The sequence below is a fragment of the Neodiprion lecontei genome, chromosome 2, assembly GCF_021901455.1.
Source record: "Neodiprion lecontei isolate iyNeoLeco1 chromosome 2, iyNeoLeco1.1, whole genome shotgun sequence".
Taxonomy (NCBI): domain Eukaryota; kingdom Metazoa; phylum Arthropoda; class Insecta; order Hymenoptera; family Diprionidae; genus Neodiprion; species Neodiprion lecontei.
In genome coordinates, this window is record NC_060261.1 from 16,400,502 (window position 1) to 16,417,709 (window position 17,208).

Consider the following 17,208-nt stretch of genomic DNA (forward strand, 5'->3'; position numbering starts at 1 on the left):
GTGAATCACTACTTTCTCGCGAAAAGCCCGCGCTGCAACTTTGAAAATGGTGGAGTAATGAATTTTTAAAAAAACGCAGCTTTTTAGGTTTTTCCAAATTTTCTCCGTTTATATTAATCCGATCGAGACCGTATAGGGCTCATTTTCTTTCGTATTTTCATTTCCTACAATTCATCTCCTCAGATTATAAAGATTGCTCTGTCAGTTCAGCTTTTACAAGCGAAAAACGAAAAAAAATCGTTTTTTTGATGTTTTTTGTTTATAACAAATTAACCGCCCGTATTTGCGAGTCGAAAACATAACACTATACATCTACGGACTGTCTTTTGTGCGATGGTGCTCACGGTATCCTGCTAAAATTTTTGGCCGGAAAAAATCTCTATTGCGTGGTTTAGATACTCCGAGACGTGACTATCTAGAACGGTCGCCAAAACTAGTGATTTCAAAAAATCGACGACATGCCGCAACACGGATCTCGATACGCTATGCCCTACGTGACGTCATACCCAAAGAATACGCAATAATGGATTTCGTAGACTGCGCAACTCGTGCGCGCATCCTTCGTAGCATCGCGGCGCAGAACTTGACGCCAGATCGTAATTTCGTCCTCCGCGCAGCTCTGCGATCTCCCGGCGGTGAGAGGGGCGGTGATCCCCCCACCCCCCAGACGCTAGTCGATCCTTTGCAAATTCGGCGGTCAACTCTTGGCCGGGTTAGCAGGGGATTGTCTGCGACGTGCGGCCGCCAGAGGGAATCGCGTCCGCCTTGGATTCCCGTGATGCAGGAATCTTCGTTGATTTTCCCTCTGCAGCCTCGACATCCTTCCTTCGAGATCATCGCTATTCCGTCGCTCCGCAATTTCCTCGATTTCGTTGCTGACTTCCTGCTTCAGGCCGTTAAAACTCGAACAATGAAAAAAAAATCCTGAAATATCTTAATCACTATTCGCTACAGTGCGCCCTTCCGTATTTTCGAATGCGTGACTACAGTTCTGCCGCTCTTTTATAAATACTTCGCTACTCGATCTCGAAGACCCCGAAATTTTGGTTCCGCCCGGGGTTCAGGAAGCCACTTGTGACAGACATAAAAAATGCGACGTTACAGAGTATAGGAAAATGCATTTGAAGATTGAATTCTCAAAAAGGTGCAGTATTCAGACTCATATAATTCAAAGGTTTCCAACCCCCAAACATTTTTTTAGGGTTAAACCGAAAGTTACAAGTTCAGATATTGAAACTCTTAATTTTTCACTCTCTCGTTCGATATCTCAATAACGATCAACGGGAGGTGAACAATTCATATGACCTAAACTGTGAAGCGTGAAAACGGAACAAAAAAGTATACGATCGCAATTTCTGCATCTTGACACAGGGCTGAGTTATCGCAAAAACAAAATAAAAAAAAAACAGATTGGTGGATAAAGCTCATAGGGAATCCTGGTCGACAATTTCAAGTTAAGCTTTTCTGAGTCCCCCCTACACACTGTATGAGAAATAGCCTCCTCGGTTATTTGTATTTACTAACCATTTTTTACGATCGTGTGGAGAGGAAATGAACTTTGGTATTGAAAACGATACCACTTGCTTTTCGTTGATTTCGATGATTGGGGCTGGGACTAGGTCTGCGTGCTCGATGGGAGGTTTAAAAATTACTTTTAGGAACTTTGTTAGGATCGGTGGTTGAATTAATTACTTACAAAATCAAAGTTCAGAACACAGTAACACGATGTTTATTTATTGAAATGATTAGATTAGAAACATTACAACAAAATGTTTACGACATGAAATGATTAAATTTGAAGTACACAATAACGAAGGATGAAAGTATTTGACTTAACGTGAAGTTCTGAATGTAACTAGGTCTTACAAAAGAGATGGTATGAATTCCCATGAAAGGATTCTTACAAATTGTGCGTTTAACAAAAGTGAGAGAACTTTGGAGAACCGCATTAAATGAATGCACAAATTAAAAGTACTGCTCTGTTCGAAAGCATAAATTACAGTCTCCTCTATTCAGACGCAAAAACTGAAGTAGTGACGCTTGTTGAAAAGAGTCTCCCTTTGAGTTGGCAAAAGTCTGGCAAATCTTCGGATTGACTTCCAACAAATTCCAGAGAGTGAAACCAATCAAGAAGAAGAAAAAATGTTTCGCGTCTTTGAATTTGCCCATACATTCCTACCCCCAGACTTCACACGGGTGTAGGTGACAGTCCCCTCTTATTTTGTGTTCATACTTAAAAATTAACCTATTCTATTATTGCGGCATCCTACCCATAACGCATACTATTCGATGGATGGTTTCATTGCACTGCATGTGCGCGTCGAACGTGTTATCCTGAAAAATACCTTCCAGTATTTTCGGGCATTTATTTGATCTTCAGGAAATATTTCGAGAATTCCTCTGACGCACGCGTGTGGGCGGCTCACCTGAATTATTGTTAAGACTACCTATTTTATGACGAAGGAAGGAAAAAGACAAACGTAAGGTCGTATGTAGGCTACTTTATGTCGTTGCGTTTGATATTATTTTTTGAGATGATGAAAATTTTTGAATACTCCTCCTGAAATCAGCGAATCCTCATGTTTCAAAGATTTTTGCGTCGTTCACGCAAAAAACACAAAAATGGTAGATGTGACCTTATTCTTTATTTTTCATTTGTCAAGAAACAACATTTGCCTGTAAGTGTGATACAGAAAAATATATTTTGGTCCCGAAAGGGCGTGTCCATCAATTATAAGGCCTTTTACCTTCAATAATTTTTTTCGCCAATTTTAGTGAAGTTATGCGTTTCGAACTGATCCGTAGCGAATGGCACAAAAAACAGAAAAAAGATTTGTGTACCACGAAACTGATTATCCAGTTGACATGCATTTTCTCTAACTTGACTTGATTCGTTCGATTATAATTCCAGCTGGCGAATACCACCACTCTTCCAGACCGACCTGAGTACCTGAGCTTCGCTAATCCACTTACCGAATTCTCGGGTTATGATCGTAACGTAACGATCCTTTGCTGTCTAAAAATCTTTACATGAGAATCTGGCGTCCGACGATCTCCTCAACTGATTGTTCAAGGTCGATTTGGGAAATTGCACCGAAGATTCGACGGTACCCCTCAACTGAGGATGACAAAAAAACGTCGTTACGGTATGAACTCGTCTGGCTTACGTACGTCACTATTCTTCTTTCTCCTCGACAAGCACGGAATGATGAGAAAAATTTCAGTAGTGGATACGTGACGCGACCTGAATAATTAGATGAGAAGTAGAAAGTGAAACACTGCACTCGTGAGAGACGTCCGGAAAAACAGAATCTCAGTTGACGAATTGAATATGTTCCGAAATTTAAGAGACGTATGGAATGGCGAAATGGTCGAAATAGGGATGTTATGAGAAGTAACTGTCAACAACGAGAGACTGACTTATAATGAAAATAAGGCATTTCAGAGAAATCTATTTCAGAAATGAACTGCATGAATTCGAGAAATACGAAAATTAGTATTGGTACTCGACTGACCTTGGTTGGAGGAGCCAAAATTGAGCCGATGGTCATTTGGAAATCACCAACAGAATCTTATATTTTTATTTGATAGAAGTTTTTTGGTATCATTAGACAAACTTCATTGCTTGTCAGGTTTGAATTCTGACAGATGGATCAACACCAGAATGAGAAAACGTGATTGTTCATACATCGCTGAATGTTAGTTTGAGATGACCATTGCGGAATTCGAAATAATCGTTGTATTGCAGAAATCATCAAAACATCAGTTTTCCTTCGCAAATTCTGAGTTGCCTTTGACTTGGTCTCTGCACCATTAACCAAGATCAGTCGAGTAATACAATTAACACAATATTCAAATTACCAAAAATTCCGTAAGGAATGATATTTTCTGCCCTGTTTTTCAAACACTATACTGTATCCGACGTTTGAAAACTATGCATCGTTGAGACCAAAGAGATGCTTGCAGTTTTTTGTGTACAATTCAGAAATTATGTCAAGTTTCAGACGAATCGCTGGGTCACATGGGGATAGCTTCATCCAGGCAACTAAAGCTTCTGCGCAAACCTTCAATTTAAATTTTTGACACAGCAACGGCTGCTTGTGCTAATTATCCGACCGTATTGATTTGCATATCTCGGCTGATACCATTTTGGCATTACATATTGAATAGCGCATCCAAAACGAGGGGGCAGCTGAAAGTTTTACCGGGTATTACACAATACATGGATATGTATTGCGCAAAAGTAGCCGCGTGTAATAGAGGCTTAGATGATGGAGATATTGTAAGGAGAATGAAAAAATCAATGATCAAGACGCGATAAGAAAATGTATTCAACTGACTCACGATTTCATCCGGAGAAACTGTTTCCGATTATGCAACAAAAAGTGTGGTAATAAATTTAACCATGTCTAACGATACGAGTTCTCGGGTACCATTTTAATCACGAGTGTGCAGTGCTGTGGGACAATTCAAATGATGAAATTTCACGAAAAGCGTCTAAGAATAGGTAAACGGTTTAGTAACATCTGGTAGACCCAGTCCTCAAAATTTTCTCGGTGATGAAATTTTGGATTCTAATTCTACAATGGCTGGCTGGGCCCCGCGACTCCCGCCGGAACCTGTGATAACTGCACAGCTCCGAATCGAACGACAGCATAATTTTCTAACTTTTCCTCAGGCTGCACCTCGATCGTTTTTGGAATGAAAATCAAGACTAAGATGAAAGCGACAACAAGAGTCCCCATGTCGATGTAAGATTTTACTGCAGGAGGTACATCGACGTACCAGGGATGATATTCAGGATCTTTTTGATACATCTGGTACTCAATCCAGAACACGATGGTACCTATCAGCATTTCGAAGCTGACTATAATAGCAATGGCGATGGCCCTGACATTCGTCGTGAATGAAACTCCTACAGAAGACCACGTGACACCAGTAAAGATGAAGTGACCCAAGTATTTTACAAAAATGAGTACCGAAATTATCACAGGAGCTTGTATCCAAATTCCGATTAGAGTTGCCATGAAACTGATGGAAATCACTGCCAACAGAGATAATTTCTTCGAAAATAGGATTATAGCAATAGCCAGAATGATAGTGAAGACTATTGATGCGAAACGAACAATCAAAACATGAAAAATTCCACTATTTTCCATCACTGCTTGTATAAATGATGCATTGTTATGCTGTCCAATGCCCCATTTTATCAATATTAACAAAAAAATCATTCCGAAACTGTGAATATTTTTCATTTCGGTGATTTCCCTCAGTTTGTCTTTCCGTTGCTGCGTATACCTCACCACTCGCGAATTGTCACCGGGTTCCGGTATCAGTTCTGCTTTTCTGACGTACCTCAATCCGGTATAAAAACTGAGAGACTGTTCAGTTTCTCTGCGCCTATCTCTCGAATTCAAGTAATAGGGCGTCTCAGGGCACAGTAAAATTATTGCAATGTATAATACTGTTCTGATCAAGATAGTTACACCATGTGCAACCTGATATGCCCGAAAACTGTCAAAAATTTGATAGACCGATAGCACAAAAAATCCTATCATTTGAACAGTTACCAGTGGAAGTACCATTGCGGTTTGGCGAATATTGGTGCTAGTAACTTCCGAAATGTAAAGAAAAATAGCAGTGCAGGTGAAACCGAGATGAAACAAATAAACGAAGATCAGAATCTCTCTTAAGATTTGCGGAAGAAATCCACCGATTGCAACTATTTCAAGTACAGCGAAAAATGATGACGCTAACATAGTTTTCTTACGTCCACAAAAATCAGAGCAGACTGCTGCGAGAATCGCACCGCCTGTGACTAAGATGACACTAGGCACGAGGTAAATGAACTCGAAATATCTTTCTGTGGACTGCAGATTCAGGTGATACCAAATAGCGCCGGTGGTTGGATTGAACATTAGAGATGATGCTAAAAAATGAAAAGAAAATTGGAAGATACGTACAATGCAATTAAACTCGAGGAAGGATTACAAAGAATAACTATCGTTTCTGATGGCACGTGACGCACGTCTTCATCGCATGCATATTATTTTCGAAAACCTACCAAACGCTGCAAGGCACTGCTTCCACTGTGATGGCCGAAAGCTGCCTTTTGACTCCATCGTGTACGCAAATTGCTGCGAAAAAAATTTTAACAACGTTATCGTATAAGTGTATCAACGGTGTTTACGGGGTAGGCCCATGTCAGTGGAGTGAAAAGTGATCGTTGCATTTAGTGTTCCCCTTCGACTTGAAATACATTCAGAAGCGGCGGATTTCCGCTCAGAAACAAAAAAAAAGTTTTTCACATTATCTCAAAAATTGACTCCTGTGCGTCTGCTTAAGCGGAGTACGGCAAAAGACAGTTTGAGAATTGGTGGTCACGTTTGAAAGTGAAAGAAATATCCGAAATACAAAAATCAAGACTTTCGAGAATCGTCAATTTATCCTCCGACCTTCTATAGGATAGATTTTTCATAAAATGAAATCTGACTGTGGTGTGATTTTTTTTTTATTAAACTTTGTGTTATTTTGAGACTCTCGAGAACGTTTGTATTATATTCTAAACTAGACAATGCGTAAGGAAATAGTGAGGCGCGAAGCGCCGAACAACGAGGCGCGCAGCGCCGAGTGCCCGAGGCGCGTAGCGCCGAGATGGGGTTGGCGCGCGAAGCGCGCAGGGGCGAAGCCCCTAGTATTCTAAAAAAAAACAGGATTGAATTTAAAATATGCCGCGTAGGAGTTTGGAAAGTATATTGAGAATTCGAAAAAGTTGTGGTTCATATACTCTAGATATTCCGCTCGCCTATAAATGTGGCTACCGTTTTGTAAATTGTCTTTTGCAGAGCTTCACTGACAATGTAACGAACTTACAGGGGTCAATTTCGAAGGTAATCCAAAAAACTTTCGCGACTCAAAGCAGAAACCCGCAGTCTTCAAATGCCTTTTGACCAACTTTATTTCGACCATTACTCTAGTCAGAATGAAACATTGAATAGCATCATCATTTTCTATTACTCTCACACTGAAACTCACCTGATGATCGGAATAAAAAATAGCACCCACGTCGTAGAACACAAAGAGACACGTCTGAGGCACGATGTCGACACTCTTCGAAGTTTTCCTTCCTAAGCTTTTAGCTTCTTTCCTTTGAATATTTTTCCTGTCAAAATAATAACGTCGGTAAAGACACAATAATCTTTGTCGAATGTGAACAGTTTCGTGAGTGGGAGTAGCGCTAATGAATTTTACGCCAGAAGCCTCTATGCATACATGTATATAAAAATATACTCTCACGATGCATTCAACTCATTTATGTGCTCTCGATAATATACTTTGCGCGGAATAATATGTTATGAAACCATATCACAGCAAAGAACGTCAGAGGTCATCTTGATACTGAAAATCTTTCTGAAGTCTTCATACGGCGAGTGATAAAGACCTGAATATTTTTCGAACCGGAGTGACACGTGTTTGAAAAAGTATAAGAGCAACGACTTACCTGATCCCGTTGCAAATGTCCCTTCTTCCCAACGAGTATAGAATGATGTACTCGGTCTTCGTTCCTTGATCAGACCTGACGAGCTTAAGGGGGGAGCAGCTCGTTCTCCACCGACTTTCAACGTAAGACAGTTGACTTTTCGCGGCTTGGCGGTCGAATGACTTGTGGAGTTTTAATCTTCTTACTAATGATGCGCTCTGTTTCCAAAGTAATCTTATCAAGTCAGTTTGTCTAGCGCGTGGATAAAGTAAGAATAACGCCTTATGGTAGTTATAATGAAAAATATGAGTTTGGGACAGTTACGAATGGAGCGATTCGAACTGATCGTGAGATGAGGGACTTAGAAATAAGTCAAAACTTGCGTGTGGATTATTTCTATAACGGAAACTGAAGTTTCATGAAGTGTAAAATTTGATTAAATCAGACAAGTTGAAAGTGCGTGCTGTTTCTTTAAATTGGATGAATTTCCAGTTGCAATCTGGTGTTACAAAGGTATGTTGATAGTGAAACTGCCGAAACGTCAGTGACTCTCTGTTCTCACTGGAATCTTTCTACGGCGAAGCATATTTTAATTACACTCGTGCATGAAGTGTACTCGATCTACCACGAGAGTTCACCGATGTGAGGAGCGACATACGTAACACACTGGATGCCCGTTTTTTTTTTTTTTTAGCTTCTCCGCGATAAATCCGACTATGTAATCGACGACGTATTCCAAGAACTCATTAGCGGTTGCAGGCAAAGTTCACGCAAGAGCCAAAAATTGTTTGAGGTCATCAACAGCATTTTTCTTTTCAATACCCAAATCATATCTGCAGTGTGATCCAGTATTTTTTTCATCATACCTATATAAATTCATTTATCACAATGATTTGGTGTCGCTTCCTTTTGCTTTCCAGATGATACATGCAAAATTTTGGTGTTATATATTTCGCAGTGCTAATGCCAAAAGGGCCTATAATTTTTTTTCTTCATTGCCTAGCGTTACGTAGACTTATTTTCAAGCTAAATATTGATGAAAAAAACATACCACCTAAAATTTTGCTTCAATGTCGAGCTTGAAGAAAAGACTACTGAACGATTGGCAATGAAAAAAAAATTATACGCCCTTTTGGTATTAGCACTGCGATTTCTTCAACGTTTCCATTACATGATGAAACCTGCTGACGTATCAGTAATCGCTTGAACGCCGAAATGAACTACAAAACTGTTAAATTTACGATTAGACACGAACCACTTCACTATCTCACAGCACAAAACAAAAGCTCTAGATCATCTTGGCTCAATTTGTATGTGATAAAGCATTTTAATTAGACTCTTCGTCCTTCAGGGGTTACATGGGTTTCGAAGGTTGAAAAAAGCATATTTGCCCTATTTTTTTGTTAATTACAATATAAGAATTATTTGAATCAAACTTCAGTCATATGAAAGAACAATATTTGAAGGATATTTTATACAAATTTTGTACAATAATTTGAAAAAGTCAGCCGTTCAGAACTGGTTTATGGAAACCCAGTATTTTTGCCGTGGTTCCGATAACTCATACTAGCTTCATTTGAAATCAAAAAAACAAACAATTTTTGGCCGGTCGAGACTAATGAGAAGAATTTCCATAAGCTCTCTTTTCAAGACTTTTACTTCAATTATCTTGAAATTTGGGAGAAATTTGCTCGACATGTTGTACAATTAGATGAAAAACGAAAAAAATAAAATAGATTTTTTGAAAGTTCCATACTCATGTAACCCCTTCACAAAATAATCAAACACCCCGATTTGTGAATTGGTTTGGCGTACACAATCGTCAGCTACAAAACGCACTTCAATTCTTTCTTCATTCCGGGACACCAAACTTCTTCATTTTATGCTCTCAACGGTGCCTTGAATCCCCGGCGGAATGAATTTCTTACGTTATGAAAGTCGAAGACACAGTCGACACAGTGCAAGAATGGCACAGTACCGGCGTTATTTGCAGACTGCCTTGAGTGGAACTTAACGTCACACAAAATTCAACTGCGTCTGCAACGCTACACAACTGTTGGGGGTTGGAGCTGTAAGTCACAATTTCATAATGTTTTTCCGAAGTTCATGTAAGAAGTTGTTGATTTATTTCCAGTTCTTAGACCTTTACGATCCTGAAGTTTCGCTAACTCCAGATTATGCTTCTACTCGAATCTTCTACCTTCACCATGTAACAAGATTTGAAAATCACCAAGGCAGTTACGTGCTAATTTTTGCATATGCGATGCATCTAATATTAGGTACGTAGACTTTTTTCGGGAAGGGTCGCTTGGATCAGGAAACTACGATTTACGATCTGGAAAGTCTGCACATCCTCCCAATACCTTGATTTTAGATGAATCGCTAAGCGGCCCGACTGAAGTCAAATATGTCACTTGGACAGAAATCTTTTTGAGGCCATTTAGACTCTCTGTAATAAGATTTGCATATTTTTCTGCATCAATTCCATGGATGAGGTAACCTCTCGATAATTTCCGTGATTAATCAACCCCGACGATCATTAATACTAAGGCATCTTTGACTACAGGAAGGTAATCACTAGGAATTATAGCAGTCATCATATCTACATGGCCCCGCTACTTATACCATGCTGACCTCTTTCAGTGCCTCTTTTAATACCCATTTCATGAAGCATGACGGAGCAAATTGTACGTTTGTCATTTCGCTGTTATGCTTGGACTCTATTTTGCAGGGTTCTAAACGATTTATTTATGAAACCTGGCTCAGTATCTACAGATAAGTACCATTTCCTAAGGACCGTTGGATGAGGAAAGGTTAGGTCAATTTTTTGATGAACTTGATCATAGGCCTTGGATAAGTAAAGATGCAAAGCCAGTGCAAAGCATCTCAATTGTAGTGGGTATATTTCACGGGTCAGTTTTTGGTTAGCCTTATTTTTAGCCAGTTTTTGGTCAGCCTGTAAAATTTCTGAAAAATTATCAGGGCACTCTAGTCCTTACGCACAAGCAATATTCATTTATTAAAATGATTAGATTAGAAACATTACAACAAAATGTTTGCAACATAGAATGATCAAATTTGAAGTACACAATAACGAAGGATGAAAGTATTCGGCTTAACGTGAAGGTCTGAATGTAACTAGGTCTTACAAAAGTGATGGTATGAATTCCCATGAAAGGATTCTTACAAATTGTGCGTTTAACAAAAGTGAGAGAACTTTGGAGAACCGCAATAAATGAATGCACAAATTAAATGTACTGCTCTGTTCGAAAGCATAAAATACAGTCTCCTCTATTCAGACGCAAAAACTGAAGTAGTGACACTTGTTGAAAAGAGTCTCCCTTAGAGTTGGCAAAAGTCTGGCAAACCTTCGGATTGACTGACAACAAATTCCAGAGAGTGAAACCAATCAAGAAAAAGAAAAAATGTTTCGCGTCTTCGAATTTGCCCATACATTCCTACCCCCAGTTTTCACACGGATGTAGGTAACAGTCCCCTCTTATTTTGTGTTTACAGTTCAAAATTAACCTATTCTATTATTGCGGCATCCTACCCATAACGCATACTATTCGATGAATGGTTTCATTGCACTGCATGTGCGCGCCGAACGTGTCATCCTCAAAAATACCTCCCAGTATTTTCGGGCATTTATTTGATCTTTAGGAAATATTTCGAGAATTCCTCTGACGCACGCGTGTAGGCGGCTTACCTGAATTATTGTTAAGACTACCTATTTTATGACGAAGGAAGAAAAAAGACAAACGTAAGGTCGGATATAGGCTACTTTATGTCGTTGCGTTTAATATTATTTTTTGAGAAGATGAAAATTTCTGAATACTCCTCCTGAAATCAGCGGTTCCTCGGGTTTCAAAGATTTTTGCGTCGTCCACGTAGAAAACACAAAAATGGTAGATGTGACCTTATTCTTTATTTTTGATCTGTCAAGAAACAACATTTGCCTGTAAGTGCGATGCAGAAAAATATATTTTGGTCCTGAAAGGGCGTGTCCACCAATTATAAGGCCTTTTACCTTCAATAATTTTTGTCACCAATTTCAGTGTAGTTATGCGTTTCAAACTAACCCGTAGCGAATGGCACAAAAAACAGAAAAAAGATTTGTTTACCACGAAACTGGTTATCGAGTTGACATGCATTTTCTATAACTTGACTTGATTCGTTCGATTATAATTCCAGCTGGCGAATACCACCACTCTTCCAGACTGACCTAAGTACCTGAGCGTCGCTAATCCACTGACCGAATTCTCTGGTTATGATCGTAACGTAACGATCCTTTGCTGTCTAAAAATCTTTACATGAGAATCTGACGCCCGACGATCTCCTCAACCGATTGTTCAAGGTCGATTTGGGAAATCGCACCGAAAATTCGACGGTACCCCTCACCTGGGGATGACAGAAAAACGTCGTTACGGTGTGAACTCGTCTGGCTTACGTGCGTCACTATTCTTCTTTATCCTCGACAAGCACGGAATGATGAGAAAAATTTCAGTAGTGGATACGTGACGCGACCTGAATAATTAGATGAGAGGTGAAAAGTGAAACACTGCACTCGTGAGAGACGTCCGGAAAAACAGAATCTCAGTTGACGAATTGAGGATGTTCCGAAATTTGAGGGACGTATGGAATGGCGAAATGGTGGATATACGGACATTATGAGAAGGAACTGTCAACAACGAGAGACTGACTTATAATGAAAATAAGGCATTTCAGAGAAATCTATTTCAGAAATAAACTGCATGAATTCGAGAAATACGAAAATTGGTATTGGTACTCGACTGACCTTGGTTGAAGGAGTCAAAGTTGAGCCGATCGTCATTTGGAAATCACCAATAAAATCTTGTATTGTTATTTGATAGAAGTCTTTTGGTATCATTAGACAAACTTCATTGCTTGTCAGGGTTAAATTCTGACAGATGGAAATCAACACCAAAATAAGAAAACGTGATTGTTCATACATCGCTGAATGTAAGTTTGAGATGACCATTGCGGAATTCGAAATAATAGTTGTATCGCAGAAATCATCAAAACATCAGTTTTCCTTCGCAAATTCTGAGTTGCCTTTGACTTGGTCTCTGCATCATTAACCAAGATCAGTCGAGTAATACAATTAACACAATATTCAAATCACCAAAAATTCCGTAAGGAATGATATTTTCTGCCCAGTTTTTCAAACACGTTACTGTATCAGACGTTTGAAAACTATGTATCGTTGAGACCAAAGAGATGCTTGCAGTTTTTTGTGTACAATTCAGAAAGTATGTCAAGTTTCAGACGAATCGCTGAGTCACATGGGGATATAGCTTCATCTAGGTAACAAAGGCTTCTGCGCAAACCTTCAATTTGAATTTTTGACACAGCAACGGCTGCTTGTGCTAATTATTCGACCGTATTGACTTGTATATCTCGGCTGATACCATTTTGGCATTACATATTGAATAGCGCATCGAAAACGAGGGAGCAGCTGACAGTTTTACCGGGTATTACACAATACATGGATATGTATTGCGCAAAAGTAGCCGCGTGTAATAGAGGCTTAGATGATGGAGATATTGTAAGGAGAATGAAAAAATCAATGATCAAGACGCGATAAGAAAATGTATTCAACTGACTTACGATTTAATCCGGAGAAACTGTTTCCGATTGTGCAACAAAAAGTGTGGTAATAAATTTAACCATGTCTAACGATACGAGTTCTCGGGTACCATTTTAATCACGAGTGTGCAGTGCTGTGGGACTATTCAAATGATGAAATTTCACGAAAAGCGTCTAAGAATAGGTAAACGGTTTAGTAACATCTGGTAGACCCAGTCCTCAAAATTTTCTCGGTGATGAAATTTTGGATTCTATTTCTACAACGGCTGGCTGGGCCCCGCGACTTCAGCCGGAACCTGTGATAACTGCACAGCTCCGAATCGAACTACAGCATAATTTTCAAACTTTTCCTCGGACTGCACCTCGATCGTTTTTGGAATGAAAATCAAGACTAAGATGAAAGCGACAACAAGAGTCCCCATGTCGATGTAAGATTTTACTGCAGGAGGTACATCGAGGTACCAGGGATGATATTCAGGATCTTTTTGATACATCTGGTACTCAATCCAGACCACGATGGTACCTATCAGCATTTCGAAGCTGACTATAATAGCAATGGCGATGGCCCTGACATTCGGCGTGAATGAAACTCCTACAGAAGACCACGTGACACCAGTAAAGATCAAGTAACCCAAGTATTTCACAAAAATGAGTAACGAAATTATCACAGGAGCTTGTATCCAAATTCCGATTAGAGTTGCCATGAAACTGATGACAATTACTGCCAACAGAGATAATTTCTTCGAAAATAGGATTATAGCTATAGCCAGAATGATAGTGAAGACTAGTGATGCGAAATGAACAATCAAAGCATGAAAAACTTCACTATTTCGCATCACTGCTTGTATAAATGATGCATTGTTATGCTGTCCAATGCCCCATTTTATCAATATTAACAAAAAAATCATTCCGAAACTGTGAATATTTTTCAGTTCGGTGATTTCCTTTAGTTTGTCTTTCCGTTGCTGCGTATACCTCACCACTCGCGAATTGTCACCGGGTTCCGGTATCAGTTCTGCTCTTCTGACGTACCTCAATCCGGTATAAAAACTGAGAGACTGTTCAGTTTCTCTGCGCCTATCTCTCGAATTCAAGTAATAGGGCGTCTCAGGGAACAGTAAAATTATTGCAATGTATAATACTGTTCTGATCAAGACAGATACACCATATGTAACCTGATATGCCCGAAAACTCTCAAAAATTTGATAGACCGATAGCACTAAAAATCCTTTCGTTTGAACAGTTACCAGTGGAAGTACCATTGCGGTTCGGCGAATATTGGTGCTAGTAACTTCCGAAGTGTAAAGAAAAATAGCAGTGCAGGTGAAACCGAGATGAAACAAATAAACAAATATCAGAATCTCTCTTAAGATTTGCGGAAGAAATCCACCGATTGCAACAATTTCAAGTACAGCGAAAAATGATGACGCTAACATAGTTTTCTTACGTCCACACAAATCAGAGCTGACTGCTGCGAGAATCGCACCGCCTGTGACTAGGATGACACTAGGCACGAGGTAAATGAACTCGAAATATCTTTCTGTGGACTTCAGGTGATACCAAATAGCGCCGGTGGTTGGATTGAACATTAGAGATGATGCTGAAAAATGGAAAGAAAATTGGAAGATACGTACAATACAATTAAACTCGAGGAAGGATTACAAAGAATAACTATCATTTCAAATGGCACGGGACGCACGTCTTCATCGCATGCATATTATTTTCGGAAACCTACCAAACGCTGCAAGGCACTGCTTCCACTGTGATGGCCGAAAGCTGCCTTTTGACTCCATCGTGTACGCAAATTGCTGCGAAAAAAATTTTAACAACGTTATCGTATAAGTGTATCAACGGTGTTCACGGGGTAGGCCCATGTCAGTGGAGTGAAAAGTGATCGTTGCATTTAGTGTTCCATTTTGACTTGAAATGCATTCAAAAGCGGCCGATTTCCGCTTAGAAACAAAAAAAAAGTTTTTCACATCATCTCAAAAATTGACTCCTGTGCGTCTGCTTAAGCGGAGTACGGCAAAAGACAGTTTGAGAATTGGTGGTCACGTTTGAAAGTGAAAGAAATATCCGAAATACAAAAATCAAGACTTTCGAGAATCGTCAATTTATCCTCTGACCTTCCATAGGATAGATTTTTCATAAAATGAAATCTGACTGTGGTGTGATTTTTTTTTATCAAACTTTGTGTTATTTTGCGACTCTCGAGAACGTTTGTATTATATTTTAAAAAACAAAAGGGTTGAATTTGAAATATGCCGCATAGGAGTTTGGAAAGTATATTGAGAATTCGAAAAAGTTGTGGTTCATATACTCTAGATATTCCGCTCGCCTACAAATGTGGCTACCGTTTTGTAAATTGTCTTTTGCAAAGCTTCACTGATAATGTAACGAACTTACAGGGGTCAATTTCGAAGGTAATCCAAAAAACTTTCGCGACTCAAAGCAGAAACCCGCAGCCTTCAAATGCCTTTTGACCAACTTTATTTCGACCATTACTCTAGTCACAATGAAACATTAAATAGCATCATCATTTTCTATCACTCTCACACTGAAACTCACCTGATGATCGGAATAAAAAATAGCACCCACGTCGTAGAACACCAAGAGACACGTCTGAGGCACGATGTCGACACTCTTTGAGGTTTTCCTTCCTGAGCTTTTAGCTTCTTTCCTCTGAATATTTTTCCTGTCAAAATAATAACGTCGGTAGAGACACAATAATCTTTGTCGAATGTGAACAGTTTCGTGAATGGGAGTAGCGCTAATGAATTTCACGCCAGAACCCTCTATGCATACATGTATATAAACATATACTCTCATGATGCATTCAACTCATTTATGTGCTCTCGATAATATACTTTGCGCGGAATAATATGTTATGAAATCATATCACAGCAAAGAACGTCAGAGGTCATCTTGATACTGAAAATCTTTCTGAAGTCTTCATACGGCGAGGGATAAAGACCTGAATATTTTTCGAACCGGAGTGACACGTGTTCGAAAAAGTATAAGAGCAACGACTTACCTGATCCCGTTGCAAATGTCTCTTCTTCCCAACAAGTATAGAATGATGTACTCGGTCTTTGTTTCTTGATCAGACCTGACGAGCTTAAGGGGGGAGCAGCTCGTTCTCCACCGACCTTCAACGTAAGACAGTTGACTTTTCGCGGCTTGGCGGTCGAATGACTTGTGGAGTTTTAATCCCCTTACTAATGATGCGCTCTGTTTCCAAAGTAATCTTATCAAGTCAGTTTGTGTAGCGCGTGGATAAAGTAAGAATAACACCTTATGGTAGTTATAATGAAAAATATGAGTTTGGGACAGTTACGAATGGAGCGATTCGAACTGATCGTGAGATGAGGGACTTAGAAATAATTCAAAACTTGCGTGTGGATTATTTCTGTAACGGAAACTAAAGTTTCATGAAGTGTAAAATTTGATTAAATCAGACAAGTTGAAAGTGCGTGTTGTTTCTTTGAATTGGATGAATTTCCAGTTGCAATCTGGTGTTACAAAGGTATGTTGATAGTGAAACTGCCGGAACGTCAGCGACACTCTGTTCTCACTGGAATCTTTCTACGGCGAAGCATATTTTAATTACACTCGTGCATGAAGTGTACTCGATCTACCACGAGAGTTCACCTATGTGAGGAGCGACATACGTAACACACTGGATGCCCGTTTTTTTTTTTTTTTTAGCTTCTCCGCGATAAATCCGACTATGTAATCGACGACGTATTCCAAGAACTCATTAGCGGTTGCAGGCAAAGTTCACGCAAGAGCCAAAAATTGTTTGAGGTCATCAACAGCATTTTTCTCTTCAATACCCAAATCATATCTGCAGTGTGATCCAGTATTTTTTTCATCATATATAAATTCATTCATCACAATGATTTAATGTCGCTTCTTTTTGCTTGCCAGATGATATATGCAAAATTTTGGTGTTATATATTTCGCGGTGCTAATGCCAAAAGGGCCTATAATTTTTTTTCTTCATTGCCTACCGTTACGTAGACTTATTTTCAAGCTAAATATTGATGAAAAAAACATACTACCTAAAATTTTGCTTCAATGTCGAGCTTGAAGAAAAGACTACTGAACGATTGGCA

At 39.3% G+C, this 17,208-nt stretch overlaps 2 protein-coding genes across 2 annotated transcripts; both read right to left on the reverse strand.

Moving 5' to 3' along the window:
- Window positions 1-1,706: 1,706 nt before the first annotated feature.
- LOC124293136 (solute carrier family 2, facilitated glucose transporter member 4-like) lies at window positions 1,707-7,227 on the reverse strand. Its single transcript, XM_046732869.1, has 3 exons — window positions 7,036-7,227; window positions 6,065-6,137; window positions 1,707-5,929 (listed from the first exon to the last, which is right to left on the reverse strand). The coding sequence occupies exons 2-3, from the start codon at window positions 6,120-6,122 to the stop codon at window positions 4,581-4,583; spliced, it is 1,407 nt and encodes a 468-aa protein (XP_046588825.1). The 5' UTR covers window positions 6,123-6,137; window positions 7,036-7,227; the 3' UTR covers window positions 1,707-4,580.
- Window positions 7,228-10,472: 3,245 nt separating this feature from the next.
- On the reverse strand, window positions 10,473-16,423 carry LOC124293137. Its single transcript, XM_046732870.1, has 4 exons — window positions 16,125-16,423; window positions 15,659-15,785; window positions 14,826-14,898; window positions 10,473-14,690 (listed from the first exon to the last, which is right to left on the reverse strand). The coding sequence occupies exons 3-4, from the start codon at window positions 14,881-14,883 to the stop codon at window positions 13,348-13,350; spliced, it is 1,401 nt and encodes a 466-aa protein (XP_046588826.1). The 5' UTR covers window positions 14,884-14,898; window positions 15,659-15,785; window positions 16,125-16,423; the 3' UTR covers window positions 10,473-13,347.
- Between the last annotated feature and the right edge of the window lie 785 nt (window positions 16,424-17,208).